The sequence below is a fragment of the Salminus brasiliensis genome, chromosome 11 (genome assembly GCF_030463535.1).
Source record: "Salminus brasiliensis chromosome 11, fSalBra1.hap2, whole genome shotgun sequence".
Lineage (NCBI taxonomy): Eukaryota > Metazoa > Chordata > Actinopteri > Characiformes > Bryconidae > Salminus > Salminus brasiliensis.
This window is the reverse complement of record NC_132888.1, coordinates 23,094,491-23,110,865: the sequence shown is the minus strand read 5'-3', so window position 1 is coordinate 23,110,865 and position 16,375 is coordinate 23,094,491. Positions and strand designations below refer to the sequence as shown.

The 16,375-nt window shown below is 43.2% G+C and overlaps 1 protein-coding gene across 3 annotated transcripts in view; it reads right to left on the bottom strand.

The window, feature by feature from the left end:
* Window positions 1-9,824: 9,824 nt before the first annotated feature.
* The window catches only part of hip1 (huntingtin interacting protein 1), a 45,629-nt gene continuing 39,078 nt past the window's right edge, over window positions 9,825-16,375 (bottom strand). For 2 of the 3 annotated variants that reach the window (XM_072692237.1, XM_072692239.1), the window contains exons 22-31: window positions 15,581-15,717; window positions 15,286-15,396; window positions 15,002-15,060; window positions 14,642-14,735; window positions 14,439-14,539; window positions 14,235-14,340; window positions 14,021-14,144; window positions 12,509-12,594; window positions 12,308-12,425; window positions 9,825-11,184 (exon numbers count right to left, since the gene is read on the bottom strand). In XM_072692237.1, the coding sequence (XP_072548338.1) occupies window positions 11,174-11,184; window positions 12,308-12,425; window positions 12,509-12,594; window positions 14,021-14,144; window positions 14,235-14,340; window positions 14,439-14,539; window positions 14,642-14,735; window positions 15,002-15,060; window positions 15,286-15,396; window positions 15,581-15,717 (947 nt within the window). In that variant the 3' untranslated portion in view covers window positions 9,825-11,173. The remainder of the gene's footprint in view (window positions 11,185-12,307; window positions 12,426-12,508; window positions 12,595-14,020; window positions 14,145-14,234; window positions 14,341-14,438; window positions 14,540-14,641; window positions 14,736-15,001; window positions 15,061-15,285; window positions 15,397-15,580; window positions 15,718-16,375) is intronic. The other variant, XM_072692238.1, reaches the window with a different exon arrangement.

The window sequence follows — 16,375 nt, the reverse complement described above, 5'->3', positions numbered from 1 at the left end:
TTCTGTTTCTGTCGTCTTATTTCCTATACACGGGTCCTTAACATAACGAAATTCATCATCTAGCTTTTTTTTTTTTGTTAATTTTTTCTACTTAAAAGTGAAAATTGCTGTTGTAACATGTCAAAACTGTTATACCTGTTGATGGTAAAGACTGTTTTTCAGTTTTTTAGAGCTCTAGGAAATAAAAGGGTCAAATTTAAAAGACAAAGTAAGTGAACCCTATGGCATGGCCTAGATTTCTGCCCCATGGCACTATGGCACTTTTTACTGAGCTTCTATAGAAAGTCTTTTACTTTTAAAGTCTTTGCTTTAAAGCCCGTCTTAAAATAACAATTGGTTTTTTTCAAAAGTTATGATAAAATGAGCCTCTTATACGTCATAAAAAAAGGGCAGACGCAGGAATACAACCTCCTAGGAATTATTAGTCTTTTCGGCATCCACCAACCCAACCAAGGAACCCATCCATTTACAATTAGTTGACCAAACCGAGGACAGCCACAGAGCCAGAGTAGTGACCAGTCTAATTACACTGTTGGTCATGAAACTTGGAGCTGACCAGTGTTCTTGAAGCACTAATTATCCTCTGATGTGAATCACAATTACAAAATTCATCACAATGCCATAAAATAATCGCCATATCGTCCAGCCCTGGGCAGAAGTCATTCCTCCTCATCGATTTGATCACTGAAAGTGAATACACAGATGTGGACTTATCGGAGGACTGCATTATTTAATTATGGAAAGGCTTAATTATTATTTTTTTTAAATAAATAAATAAAATAAATATTCAGTATGGTGTCTGTATTCCTCTCAGCTGTTCTGCTTTTGCTTCTGCCAGGCTCTGAGCTGCTCTACCATCTCCTGTTTACAGCGGCAGATGGCTCGGTGTTTGAGCTGCACTGGAGACCAGGTCTCCTAGCAACTGGGCTTCTCTTTCCTCGAGTTGCGGAGGAGGCTGAGAGTGTGTGTATGTGTGTAGGGTTGGTGTCATTCAGTGTCTGGGCCCAGCACTTAGCGCGCGCGCGCACACACACACACACACACACACACACACAGCTAAGCAGGCGAGGGGTTGTCTAAGGTCTGGGAGAAGTGAGAACGTGGGTGAATAACATGTTCTATCGTGGCTAATGCAGTCTATGCTGGGTGAGGGGCAGCAGCATTAGAGGAGGGACACAAAGGCACAGGTTCAGAGCCAGAACGAGCCATCGACAGACAGACCCCGCTATTAGGCCGAGGCCTTAACTGACCCCCGAAGTGAAGTCATGCCAGTTCAAATTCCCAAATCGCCCAGTCCTATATGTCTCTCTGTGGGAAGCGGTTAAAAGTGGAGGTTAAGAGAATACTCACTGTACTCACGCTTTTCAGCAGTGGTACAGTGGGTTATCACAGATAATCATTTGATCGGATTTCATTTTCGATTGAGGCTTTGCCTGTACTTAGAAAACGCTTATAATAGAGAATAGATGGGCTTACAGGAAGGGTATTGTTTATTGCATTTCTGCTTGAAAGTTGGATAAAACTGAAAGCAACACTATGTGGAATTTTTAATCTTTTAAATAACAGCTGCAAAATCACTGTAATGCTCCACTGACCTGAAATGGGGAGAATAGCATTTCTCTTGGTGCTACTCTGGGCTCAGCACGCTGCTTACTGCAGCATTTAACTTTGGAGAAGCAGGCAGGACAATGCTCAGGAGAACTGTGCATATAGTCATATTTAGTGTTGCACTGATACCAAACTGGTGCTGATACTGGCACTTTCACACAGTATTGTATAGACAGTTATTATTATTATTATTATTATTAAACACACATTTAATGAACTTTCCATTACAGCTCTCTCCACTTTCTCTCCATGTGCTGTTTTTGTTTTTGGAGTTTCAGCAGCTGGTTTAAAGACTAACACACACTGAAGTTCAGTACTTTTTACACAGAGACGTGGACCTGAATGTGAAATCACTGCAGAAGCTCTTTCTGTTTCTAAACTGGTGTTTTATCACTGCTCTGAAATGGGAATTTTACACACTGATTAAAAAGCTGTTTGGTGAAGCTTAGCCAGATTCTGCTTCCCTGCCTGCACGTGTTTTTTGTGATACTGGTGGTTGGTGTGGAGCAACAGATAACACCTCTACCTGCCAGTGAGCTACCACACCATGTTGGAGGCTGGGGTTCGATTCCTGGTCTGTGTGACTGTGCTGCACTCCGCCAATAAGAGGCCTTGGGCAAGACTCCCAACACTACATTGGCCCTCCTCTGTAATACGAGTAACCTTGTAAGTCGCTCTGGATAAGAGCGTCAGTTAAATGCAGTAAATGTAAATGTTTCTGCATTGTGGACATTCTGATTTGTTCAAATGTGCAGCTCCTCAACCAGGATTAGGATTTAGAGCATCTATACAGTATTTAAGTCAAACTCTCGGTCTCGGTGATGTTACTTCACCACCTCTGTATTTGACTTCTGTGTCTCTCAGCTTGTCCAGAAACAGGTCCTTTAGTGGTGGCTGAAAGCGTGAATTATACTTCTTGACTACAGGGGGAGCCCAGGAACAAAAAATGCCAGTTTTCCATAGCGTTGCTTTAAAAACAACATCCTTGGTAAAACATTCTCTCACATCTACCTCATGCAAATGTACTGGATGAGTCTCACTATAAAGTTATATAGCTTTAGATGTATTATAGTAATAATATTACAGTCATTGTTCAGGAATTACACACTACACTGCATGTAATAACACATAATGACATGGTATATTAAATTATATTCAGGCTCTGGATGAAATGGTGTCATGTATTTGATCACTTGTCATTACATCTCACATGAAATTCCATGCCCCCACTAAACTTGTCCCACTCTGGCCACCCCAGGCAAAACGGTATGGATACATCACTGGTTTACAGTGACAATTCAAATGTGTATTCCCTGAATTTATCAGCTGGTCTTTACGAGTCAAAAGTAAATGGACACAGTTTGAAACTACAGTCCTGTATAACGAACAGTGCGACCCAGATGTGGCAGATTATATAGAAAACGATGAAGGTGTTCTTTGTAGGAGACATTATGCAAAACAGCTACAGAAGCTACAGTCTAGATCTGTTATTGCTGACCTCTATCCTGCATCGAATATTACACTGTAATACAACATGAACATCTTGTATGAACCTCTATAAAAGGGGTGTATAAGAACAGAACATCAGAAATAATCAAATTATGGTCCTTGCATTCCTTTAATAATCACAGAAACGAATTCATGCTCATGATAAACACATTTTTATACACAACCAACAGCTCTGAGGTCATCACTCTATTGCTCTTCTAGCTCATCAAGTCAAAAAACATCCTTTAAGTTTAAAGCCACCATCATTTAGTCACGTCAACTTTTATCAGAGGCATATCTGCAGAGTACCATGCAGGAATTTCCACAATTTAAATCAACCCAGAAACCAGGATGCTGTTCCATATTGGACTGCAGTCTGAAATTAAACCATAATAAAACCCCTCCGAGCTCTTGGAGAGCAGGCAGGCAGGCAGGCAGGCAGAGGTGCAGTTTGCCACTGCAGGCTGATCTCTCTGGGGAAGAGGTGAGTCAGCTGAAAACTAAAACGCACCACGACCAGCACAAAGCACAGAGGGCAGAGTGCTCTCATGTTCGAGAGACAGCAAGAGGCAGGCAAGAGACGGCAGTCGATACGGATCAGGTTGTACTTGTACACTGGCAGAAGGGCGAGCCTCAAGGGAGAAGACTTTTTTTGGCAGATGACTTCATATCTGCATCTGCCTCCGTTTTTGGGAAGCGCTATCGAGCCGAGAGGCAACAGAAAGCTTTGCAATAATGGATGAGCTTGATGGAAGGAAACTTGCTGATGGTTCAAAAGTGCAGACCTCCACCAGGGACTGAGTATTCCTGGTATCCCCACACGTGTCTGATGTATAATTTCTGCACTCTTGGAAAATATATAATACAGTGCCTTGTAAAGGTCTTCAGATTTATCCAGGTTGTCCTAGCTCTCCATTAATCGACTCAATGTAATTTTCCAAGCCAGAATTCTTTGACTACAGACCAGTACTTTATAGACCCATCTTGTTGCAATAAAAGCTTTAGGTCTGATAGAGTTGGGTTTTTTTTTTTTATAGTTTTGCTCACTGTTTGAGTGATTCTTGACCTTCCCTCCAGTCTCAGCAACTGAACTCGGTCACTCTTTTAACGTGATTGTTGGCCTCTGTTGCTTTCTGAGGGGTTCTGAGGAATGGGACCTGTGGTTTGATGCAGCTTCCAGGAAGATGCGTCACTTATGGACCATAACGTTCAAACATCCTGGATGTAAGCGGGTCGAATGCTAATTTCAAGGCACTGTATGTAACATTCTGTTTGGGATCTGTAGCTTTGCATCCATAATCTGTGTAAATACAGATTTTGTAATTTTGTACTAGGCCACAAATAATCCACAAGCTTTATCCACAAGAGCCTCTAGACTTTTTAGTGGCATTTAAGCCACGTTATAGCAGTGTAAACACATCTGTCTCATTCGACGATGAAACTCCTCCCAACACAACCATAACACCAGTAATAACTGCCACGTAACAAGCAAACTTGCCTATTCCGTCTCACGCGGCAATCACATTTCAGTCGGACTAACTGGACACACATTTGACTACCGAGAGTAAATGTGTGGCTAACATCTTATCAGGATCCAGATACAATCCAGATACTAGTCACATGAAGTGACCAGGAACAAATAAGAGTAGCGCGATTCTCTACAGTGACAAGCACACTACACCACTATGAGTCCTAGATCAGCAACCCTCCTAATGCTCAAATAGTGCCATAGTGACTGCCATCGACATGCTAGTACTATAGCACCATAAAGCCATAGACATGCTAGCACCATGGCTCAGTTAGGTCACAGACACACTGATAGAAGACCTGTTAGTCCCAGAGACGTCAGTGCCGGTAGGCTCACTAGATCAACAGCCCTTAACAGTTAGTACCAACAGCCCTGGCCTCTCTCGAAGGACCGGTTGCTGAAGTTTCATAGGAAACAAATAGAAATGTGATGGTTGGTGCAGTTATAATCAATAGCTTGCAAAACTACAGCTATCAACAGTGGACATTGATTAAGCTGGTAAAAGATTTGACACGATAGTTTGCATGGCTTTATTTTAATGTCTTTATATTATATACATTTTAGTATGCATAAAGTACATTTGCCCATCACCAGCAGCGTTCACAGCACTACACCCAGAGAGTACACTGTGTGCTGATGCTGTAAGAGCTTCATAATTGTCTGCGAGGTATTCAGCTCTAGTGGTGCGCAGTGGCACACATCACAAAGACCTGCCTGCGTTTTAGCTTCATGGCCCAAAAACATGCAGCAGTGTAGCACAGTGAGCAACAACGAACTGAGCGAGTGACTCAAGAGTGACTCACATCTAACTACTGTATGAGCGCCACCAGGATGAGATGTGCTGACGTACACTCTAGGCAAAAAGGGGTTCTTTTGACTTGACACAGCCAAACCTTTTCCGGTACTAAATGCTAATGGTCAGGACCCTACTCTGAATCATCTGGTGCAAGACCACAATACCTCCTGGACAGGGGGCACCAGTTTATCATGGGGTACCACTCACATCCATGGGGCAATTTAGCATGGCTCATTCACCTACCATGTGGTGGTGTCAGAAGGTGGGAGGAAACCGCAGTACCCGAAGGCAACCCATACAAACATGGGGAGGACTATTTTCCAGGGTGTAGACAAGAACATCAGGATTTTGGACATTTCCTACTACAGAATTTCATTGCAGATGAAGAGCAATGTATTTAAATGTCAACAGAAGTTATCACATGGTAGTCTAGCTGCTCAGGCTGTATACGCAAGGCCAGTACCAGAACCGATGGCGGACACAGAACCATAGTCTTATTTTCTCTCTGGATTAGTGTTAATCCCTGCATTTGTTTCAGATTATACAGACTGATTCACTCCTAACGCCATCTATATTTAGACAATGGTTGGCTGTGTGAGTGTATGCACGTAGGAAGGCCATTACGCAAGTGTGAATCTCAGAGCTCTCAAATTAGTGGAGTATATTGGATTAGATTTGCAATTCCTTTGGTCGTCATTGATGAGCAGCAGGTTTGGGTTTTCATTTCATTGCACTGAATATCAGAGATATGTGGTCAGTACTGCAGGTATTGGGCTGTTTGTCTGTCTCAGTCATAAAATAAAAGCAACATAACTGAGCCTTTGGGTCAACTTTTCATGACTGGAACAACAGAAATGCTCCAAAAGTACTGGAATTAAAAGTGTCATAGAATATATCTACTGAGCAGGTGAAGGTGGTTTCCAGGTTGTTCTTTGATGTGTACATAGTAAGTGACTTTGGTTGAGATTAACATGCTTGGATCCAGATTTTCAAGCCACTTTACAACCCTGTTATTTTGTTTCGGAATTAAAATCAGTGGATAAAAAAAAAGAATAAGATGATCTTGGCTGGTTTACAACAGCGTGACACACAGGAGGCAGTTCCGAGGAGCTGCATATCTTAGCATAGTTTAGCACTGTATTGAGAACACTAATTTTCAATAATGATTCTTACAGTAAATCATCTTTCTGGATAGTGTTGTTAGGTAGTTGAGATTTAAAGGACAGCTGGGTTAGCTTTTAGCCTAGCACCTGCTGCGCTTTACTGGCTTCAGCGCAGCACTCCCTCCACTTCCTTATTTTTGCTGCCTTCTCCAGTCAGCCAAGCGCAGGGGTGTCCAATCATACCCGCTGCAGGTTCATCCTCAACAACCAGCAGCATACCTGATTTTTCTGTCAGGATCAATGAACTGTCTGTCTGTCTGTTTGATTGTCTGTCTGTCTGTTTCCACCTGACTGTTTAAACAGACAATCAGCCAGTCTTTAAATCAACTGATAAACACATGCTTCAGCTTGCCTGAAATGAAAACCTGCGGCCATACGGTCCTCTGTGGATATGACCGGACACCCCTGGCCTAGCTCTAGATTTTAAGCCTTTTAGCATTAGCTTTTAGCAGTCTGGCTTCCATATTCTCCTGAAGTTGCTGGTGCATTTAAAGGCTTAAAAAACCTAGAAAGGCTTAAAAAAGAAAAAAAGTTAGCGGGCTGGGCATATGTACATTTTGGGGGCGTAAATATTAGGATTCTAGTTAGATGGTTATGGAACGATCTTGTTTGTTATACACATTATTGTACACTCATTATTCAAGATAAAATACATCTTCCATTGCTTCAGCTTTCTTGTGTAAAGCTTGCAAAAACAAGGTCTGGTAAGAAAATGATAATATACTAAACACTGAAACACCATCAGCATCCAGTAATAGTGAAGGACATGCTGGGCACCCCCCTAATGCATCAGTGAGTTTTACCGTTAATGGGATGCTGTTGTAATTTCAAAATGTTAAGGGATAGACATTATGTTCCATTTCTAATATAGAGCAGAATCTGCCGGTGCCAGCAGGGGGTGAGAGACAGCGGAGAGGTTAAACATCATGTGTGCGATACCCCTGTACTGTCTGGAGGAATATTCCATTACTGATTAAACGGCTTGTACGGAAAAATCCAACAACCAATCCTATCCTCATGAGTTGCTCCCAAAGGTAGCAACTGCAGTATCAGAAATACCTTTGTCAAAATGCTTAATGGAGCCAGACAGTGTGCATTCTACTACTCATACCACCACACCACCAAAAAGGTAAGAGCAGCGGGCTCCTGATGACAGGGTTGTGGGTTCAATACCCGGGCTCGGCAAGCTGCCACTGTTGGGCCCTTGAGCAAGGCCCTTCACCCTCCCTGCTCCCTGGGCACCGCTCTGGACACGGTTCCTCACATTCACTGTGTGTGTTCACTGCACAGATGGGTTAAAGGCGGAGGCCACATTTCATCGGTGTCCCAAAACTAATAGTGAAGATTGTTGTCTTGTCTTATTGCAGCTGTTTGAAAACAGCCTGCCTCTGCTTTGAGCAGTAGCTGGCACCCCCTGGTGGTTAATGACAAAACTGAGGCCTGCTCTTGATTTTTTAGAGATCGGATTAAAGCACCCACAGTTTGTTCTAGAAAACACTCCCCTGTAGCAGCGGTTAAATAACTATTGTCCTGCACAAAGCAGACTTGCGTAACAGACTTGCACTTAATCTGACATTGAAAAAATATTACTTAACATGGCATCATCATTTTTTCTGTCTGCACACGTGTCACCATCCAATCCATTTTGATTGACAGGAACGCCAAACTCACAACACCCAAATGTAGCCAATATTGAAAGGAAATCTATTGGAGACCAATTATGCAACTAAAATTGTACTTGGCGGTTCTCTAGCGGCTTTCATTTTCATTGCTGGTTAGCCGTTTTTCTAGAAGATTTATCCCTGAGGTCTCGCAACGTGCTTCTTATTCATTTCGTGAGTGGTGCAGAATTGGACGCACCCAGCAATTAGAAATATTAAAAAGAGAAAAATCTCCCGGGGGATGGGAAGATGGAAGGGAATGGAAGGGAAGCTGAGGAGCTAATAATAGTAATGTGTTGAAATATTTATTGAAAAAAAAGAAAGAAACAAACCCCACATATAGTTTTAGTACATCATACAAAGGTATTTTCCAAAATGTTAGAGTATTCGTATCTCTTTCTGACTGGCTAAAGTGAGAGGCAGTTGGAAGGCTGGTATAAGACTACAAACATGAACCAAAGCAGGAAGGGGAGATAATATAAAAAAAAAAAAATAATAAAAAAAAAAAAAAATACTAAAATAAAAACAGGGAGGTGACGACACACCAATTAAATTAAATACCCAGTGTCACAACTTTACGGAACAGCCAAAGCAGTGCAACAAGAGAGGGTGAAGGTGTTAAGACATAAGAACATATATCGGGCCTTCTCGCTCAAAACCTGACACACACTCAGCCATTTCAGACAAGAGATTAGTACTAATAGAAAGCTCTCTCACTCCTCTCTCTCTCTCTCGCACACTCACACACACACATACACACACGCCTCAGACATACACACGCACACCCGCAAAAACTCATGGTACCCACCTCAGGCTAACGGCGTCGCACCTGCTCATCTACTTTGTCTGACCATCGGTTAACTTTGAATGACCTCTGGGTGTCTGACTGCTTGCTTTGCCTTGCGGAGGAGCTGAGGTAACCATGGTTTTGAAGTTAAGTGAAGACTGCAACTTCCTGTGCCTGGGTCAAGCTTATGTGTTTCAGGGCCCGATGATGGGCTGTGCTGACAAGACAGTGGCGGTCTACAAGGCTATCTGGTCTAGATTGCTTTAGCTGGGGGCGGAGGGCTAGCGCGTCTGTTCACAAGCCTCCTCTTAACTTTTCGCCATCATCTCTCCTCCCTCTCTTTCCTGTGCGCCCTCTCTCTCGCTCGCTCTTTCTGGACTCAGTTGGAAGCGCTAAGATGCATCACAATCCACAATCTGCAATATAGTCCAACACAGACACTTGATCTGCAGTGTATTCTTCATCGGATGAAGCTAAAAAACAGGCTGCAGAGCTTAAAAGAACAAACAAGCTAAATGAAAGCTGCTGCTGCTACTCCTCAAGCATTAAAGGTTTACTGAGGGAATGTGAACTCTGACCTTTCTCCCTTTGGAAGGCACGGATATATCACTCCACACCTGTGTGCTGATGACTGCGTGGACATGGAACCGGAAGTAGAAAAACAGCAGAGTCAACAGACACACTGGTGGAAATTAACAGCACTTGACAAAGAGTATGAACTCTGGTTGCCAACATTGGTCGGGGGGGAAGGGATCTGAAAAAAAAAAAAAAAAAAAAAAAAAAAAAAAAAAAAAAAAAATCACCACTTCTCTAATGCTACCTAAGGAGCTAACCCGGTATATCCAAGGAGAGTGTTCTGTAGCAGAACAGAGCTTGGTGGTGTGGGTGCTCTTGTCAGAAGAGGAGGCCACAGAAACAGTCAGACGATTTTTTAGTCATGGACTTAAAAATCGGATGAAACGATCATTCATATACGCATAAAACCAGGGAATTATTTCATATCGTTTCCCTTAGCTAGATCTGCATGTTACATGATCTGCATATTAAAACAGTTATTAAAGAGTTAAAAGCCCACGGTTTACAAGTAGTCAGGTTTTTTTTTCTTTGTTCTGAAAGAAACTACCGCTTAGGACACATTATTAAGAACTACTAATAAAAACGAGGGGGGGGGGTGGAAAAAATGAACAGACAAATTGGACAAATACGGAAAAGTGAGAGAGAGAGAGAGAGAGAGAGAGAGAGAGAGAGAGAGAGAGAGAGAGAGAGAGAGAGAGAGAGAGAGAGAGAACACGCAAGTTTAGTTCAGTTTCAGAAGAGCGCTAGTGTTTTTGAAATGTTAGTCCACAGTGGGGCATCTTCTTGTGGGCCAAAAACTCTCTCCATTAGCCCAGAGTTCAGAGCAAGGCCACTGCTGAGGTGAGTGAAATGATTTGGGGTGGGGTGGAAGGGAAGGGCGGTAACAGTCTGGAGAAGGCGCGGTCCAGGCCAGGAGCCTGTGGTGGAGGGGGTTTGAGGGTCTGTGACAAGTAGAGCCCTCAACCCGGAGTTGTCCACACACTGAGGAATGAGTTCTGGAAGAGGAGGTGTAGGGGGAAAGAAAGGTAAAATGTCACACACTACTGCTGCTTGAGGGTCCGGAAGGTCACGGCACAGTGTCAATAACAACTCCCGTGGGCGTGTCGGCTCGGCCTTGTATGACGCATCTTGGGATGGGCCGTCTCAGACTTGTGCTAAATTGTGAAGTGGCCGGTATGAATGGAGAAGGAAGCAGTGGAGGGGGAACAAATCTCCAGGTCAGTGAACCTGCAGTTCATCCCACTGTCCACTAGGGGGTGTGTGCTAAACATTTCTTGCTGCTTTGCAGGATCTGACTGCTTCCCCTCTACTGACGCTGTATTCACTTTCAGCCCTCCTGGAGGTCTCCTCACTCCGCAGGCAGAAAAAGGGAAGAGGGGAAGAAAAAGAAAGAAAAAAAAGCACCTTGTTGTTTGGCTTTTTGTTTTACAGTTAAAGATTAGAGTTGAAGAGCAGAATGAAGAGGGAAGGAGGAGAAGCGTTGGGCGAGTAGGATGAGTGAGGGTAGAATAACTGCTGGAGAGCAGGAACGAGCCCAGGCCAGGCTGCTGCACACTGGGACAGGCCTCAGCCGGTTCCTATGGAGACAGACAGAAGAGGGGAGGGGAAAAAGAAAATGTACTTTAACATGTGTATGCATGCACACGCACTCACACCCTCACACTCCCTGCAGCAACCTCCTTGTTAATCAGACCTACTAGCTCACTGGACTAAAAAGTCTACAGTGAGAGTGCTACAGAGGATTATTCACTACAGTTCTGCACCAGACTAGCCAAGATGTCAAAAGTATCATCAAGACTTTGGTGTCCCTGTGCAGCCATCAGGCCCTAGCAATTGGTAGAGAAAGCAGAAGCATGGCTCGCGTTCTTAAAGCCCGCAGTTACACTAGGCTGAGGCCTAGTGTGACCAATAGCGCACCCGCTCTGGCTTTGCTGACCTCTAACAAGACACATCCCAGCTCTGCAGACCCGAAATAGAGGAAATGCTACTGTTAGCTGTGTCTAAGTACAACCGTTTTCTCACCACTGGCTCTAGTGGACTAATGGCCACTGGCCTAACCACGGCTGTTATATGTAATTTTGTACGAACACTCTGGTGTACGCTACTGTGCTGTGGTGAGTAAATGATCACCTGGCATAATTATGTTAGCCAGCCTGCTAATGGCTGTTAAAGTTAGAGGCAAGCTAAACACACACTATATAGTTCAGACAAAACTATTAACTTTGTGTTTTTACTGCTTACTGGTTGGCAAGTTAGGTACTGTTAGTGTGAAAGTCTTTTTTATGACCAGACTGTCAGTCCAGCCCAGTCCAAAAAAGGACCAGCTCCTACCAGATGGCAACAGTCAAATTTGTGATCCATACCTAGAGCCCTTCGAGCTTTCCAGCTGGACTCACCATCCCTCAACAAGGTGGTGGAACAAAGTAGCCGAGTCAGTCGCTTCAAATTCCTCCTTTCTAGAGCATGCAACTGAATACTAATTTTGCACTAAATATGTTTGCTTTCAGAAACCAGACCCAACTCATGTGTTTAGCTGTATCGTAGAACAAGACTATCGTTGCACTCTAATTTAGTTAGGGATATTTTCTGAGTGGACAAGCAAAAGACGCTCAGGATGAAAGTCTGCTAAATGGCCTGAATGTAAATGGAGGGATAGAGTGACTGACAGAGTTTTGAACAGGACCATGATGAAAGCCTCACCCTCGCCTTCCTCGCCCCAGCCTTCAGCCGCACCAGCCAGCTCGTAATGCTTCTTCCTCAGCTCACCCAGACGCTCCCTCTCTTTCTGCAGCCGTGTCTCCAGCTCCAGTACCAGCACCTGCAGGGTACATGAAAAGAGGTTAGGCCTGCCAGGACAGGTACGGACACACGTGTGCGCGCACACACTTTGAACTTTATTACCTGGGAGTCCATTTCTTGTCTCTTGATCTGCGTAAGTGTCATGCTGGAGAAGTCCATGGTGTCTGAAATGACGAAAGAGAAGAATACTATGCAGCTGTATTACCACCATAGTAAATGAACACTTGGCAGGATTCTCCACCGTGAAAATGTAAACTACAAACACCACATGACAGCACAGAGCATATGCTTAGCATGTAGCATTGTTTTGTATACAAAATTAATATGCTAGATATTGCATGCCACAAAAATGCTCTAACTTTAAAAAAATAAAAATAAAAAAAACACAACATACTGTTGTATCACACAGTGATTTTCATTTCCCATCTAGAACTCTACAGTCATATGACGCTTCCCATGCTTGAAGTGCTCAAGCTTCCCAGGCTCAAGAAGCCAGTCAATGCTTCTTTACAAACTGCACCCTCAAACACATTACTGGACGGCAGAAACACGCTTGGAGGAGTGATGGAGGAGAGGGAGGGAACAGTCAATAAGGCAACAATCTCTGGGACTCCCAGCCATGGAAGGCTATGGAATAATCAGTGATCAATTCGTTTTTCAATGATCAGGCCAATGCTTATTCTGTTCTAATTTCTGTTTTTCCTGTAATGGGAATAAAAGCTACACATGACTGTAATGTCCATGTATTGCTTAACTATGTAGAATTTATGTAGAATAAATTTGAGCATTTTTAAATTACCTGTTGGCAGACCTCACAGCTACCTGCATGTTTTGATTATGTTAGCCAGCTAACGGTTTACAATGTCTGGTAGTAAACAGCCTATTGTTGTAAAAATGTAATCAAATAAATTTATTGAGATATTTATTGGCCTAGATTGTACATTTAGCAAGAATATTGCATTTTGTACTGTTTTTGCCTAGAAACTGCTAGAACGGCACATCAAAAATAAACCCAAAGCACATTTCTTTTGCACTTCCCGCATGCATTACTGTTACGGTGACGCATGCGTCTTGCGAGAAATGGGTCTTAGACGAGGTCAACGTCACTGAAAATGTCACTGAAAATGTCACTTTTTGGCCTGAACTGTGAGCTGATCATGGAGACAACACTGCTAAATTGGAGTAGCTTAATTATATCAAAGAATTAAGAGAAGGAAAAAAGGAAAAAAAAAAAAAAAAAAAAATGTGTTATGGTACATCATATGTACCGTAAAACAAAAACAGCTGATCTTTATAGACCAAATATTTATATCAGCATTAGGACTAAACTGAAAACAATGTCTGCCACTAATTTGTCAGACTCACAGACCCTTTAAAATGTGTGTATGCTTACAACACATGATGAAAAGATGTTCTCATTTAAGCAAAGCAAAATTCTGTGTGCAGTTGCATTAAAAAAATTATTTGACATAATAAAAGATACTGGTAAACAAAAGCACTGGATAGGTCATAGCACATGACACTAACGCCTTTGCCTCTACAACTGAATAGCAAGGAGGAGACGGTGTGCCTGTACATGTGTTTGACAAGACAGGGAGACATTCACACACTCACCGGTCTCTTCGATCTGAGACTTGCCCGACTTGGTTGAAGCTACAACTCCAGCAGTTGCCTGGGTGACTCCTCTAGAAGCCTGCTGAAGGCGATGGAGGTTTGAACTGTCCTTGTCTGCCTTTACCTGCATGTGGGTATGATCAAAGAGAGATAATTACATAAGATTTAATGGTCTGTTATGAGGTCATAAACTTAGTTCAACAGATACTGGTACCTTTGATGCCGCTACGAGCTGGGCTGTGCTGGCGGCAATTTCATGTGAACAAACCATCAGTTCCTCAAATTTGCCCTTTCCCTGCACCACCAGATCAGCTGCATCACTGAAGCAGGACACACAGACAAACACCCCTTATGCGTCTGGCATTGATGGGTAGAAGAAAAAAAAAAGCGTAGATCAAAACACACACACAATACTTACACCATCATAGTGGCGCCCCAGCCAACTGCCTTAGAGGCAGAGATGAGGCCTTCAGTCCAGCGGGAATTCTTGGCATAGAACTCTTTTATAGATGCTGCCCCCTGAAGACAAAGTTTTACATTTAGGACATTGTAAAACTCCAACTTGCTACGATAACAAACTTACGACATCGCTCATCTCAACCCCACAATCGACCAGCTCACCCTGCCGCCCTCTACGATGTCCCGCTGAAGATCTTTGGAGGAGAGTACCAGCACTTTGATGGCCTGCATGAGCTCTGTGCAGGAAGCCAAAATCCTGTAGGGGGTGACAGATAGCACACAATAAATTCCCTCTCCCTTACACAAACACACACCCTCTCTCTCAAGCTCTCTCCAGTTCTAACGCAGTAGGACAGGGAGCCGTGTCTTTAGCTTAAAGTCACTTACTTAATCTGGATTTAGGTCAACATTTAAACCATCAGAGCATGAGTGAATGAATCCCTTGTTGAAGGACATGTTTGAGACCGAAGCACTTCAGCCAAGAAGACATTAGTACAAACATTTCATGATATTTGGGGTTACCTCTCATTCACTTCCATTTTAATGCCAGTGTCGACTGCTCTGGACTTGTTCAGCATTTCCTGAGAGGGTGAGGGGAAAATTCACATTTCAATCCTATTTTGCCATTACATACACAAATTATACCACTACAAAAGGCCTCTCTACTCCTCCCACACTAGCAACACTACAAGACATAACACTTAAACCATAAACAGGTGGCGTAACACATACGCAGACATAGAAGAATGGAATACATTTTTTTGGATGGTACGATCTGTTTGGTGATGAAAAGCTCACTTGTTTACCTCTATTCTGGCAGCGGCAGACTCAACAGCTGCCGAAGTGGCGGCCATCTCCTGCTCCACCAGATCTCCCAGCTCTCCTTGCTGCAGCTCCAAACCTTGAGGACGCAGCTTCTGCTCTCACAAGGGGATGAGAAAAAGAGGGAGGGGGAGAGAGAAAGAGATATAGAAAGTGACCATGACATTAAATCAACACTTCTGACATCACATACGTCATCACATCTTTTAACATCTTGTAAGATGAGCATGTTGTGCAATAAGTGAGGGCCTCGATTTCTTTAGCTGCCATGTTTCTCACCTCTGCCGAGGCCAGCACTCCCTCCAGGGCAGTCTTCAGCCCACTGCTGTCTGCTGTGCACAGAGAGCCCTGCTCCTTCAGCTGACCCAGCAATCCCAGGGCCTCAGAGCCACATGCCTTTACGCTTGAGGCTAATACTACTCACATACAAACACAAACAAACAATGCAAGTTATCTGTATGAAGGGAAACTAATTGTTTAAATATGCTGCTGCTGCAGATCATTTTGACCTAGACACAACTGTAATATGGATTTTCAGTTTTTATGGTAATAATTCAATTGAATTAAACGCATTAGACATTAATACTTTTCTAGAAGAAAAAGAAAGGGAAAAAAAATTACAGAAAAACAGACTGAAAGAGTAAAGAAAGAAGAAAAAAAAAGAACGCCAAAAAAGCAAAAAGGAAGACAGAAGGAAAGAGAAAAGAGAACGAGTCAGCAGTCAGACAGGCCATCTGTCACCTAATAGAGACACACACCCAGACAACACAGATTTCTGCCTCATCTGTGTTTATTTACATAATTTGTCATTCTTTAGCCACCAGCCAGAGCGTTCTATAAGCCTCAATTCTTATTCAGATTTTAGGATCAGGTTTGCTTCGGTACATGATGCGCGTGTGTGAGTGATACAGCAATGAAACACAGAGCGTGCCCTGATTACCAACTGTAAATCATTCCCGACTTATCCAATTAACAACTGAGTCACACCGTCACAGGAGCTCTTGACGCTGACGCTGTCTGCTGGAAGAGTTAATGAAGCTCTGCAGGTGTCTGAATACGCTCACTTGTTGTGCG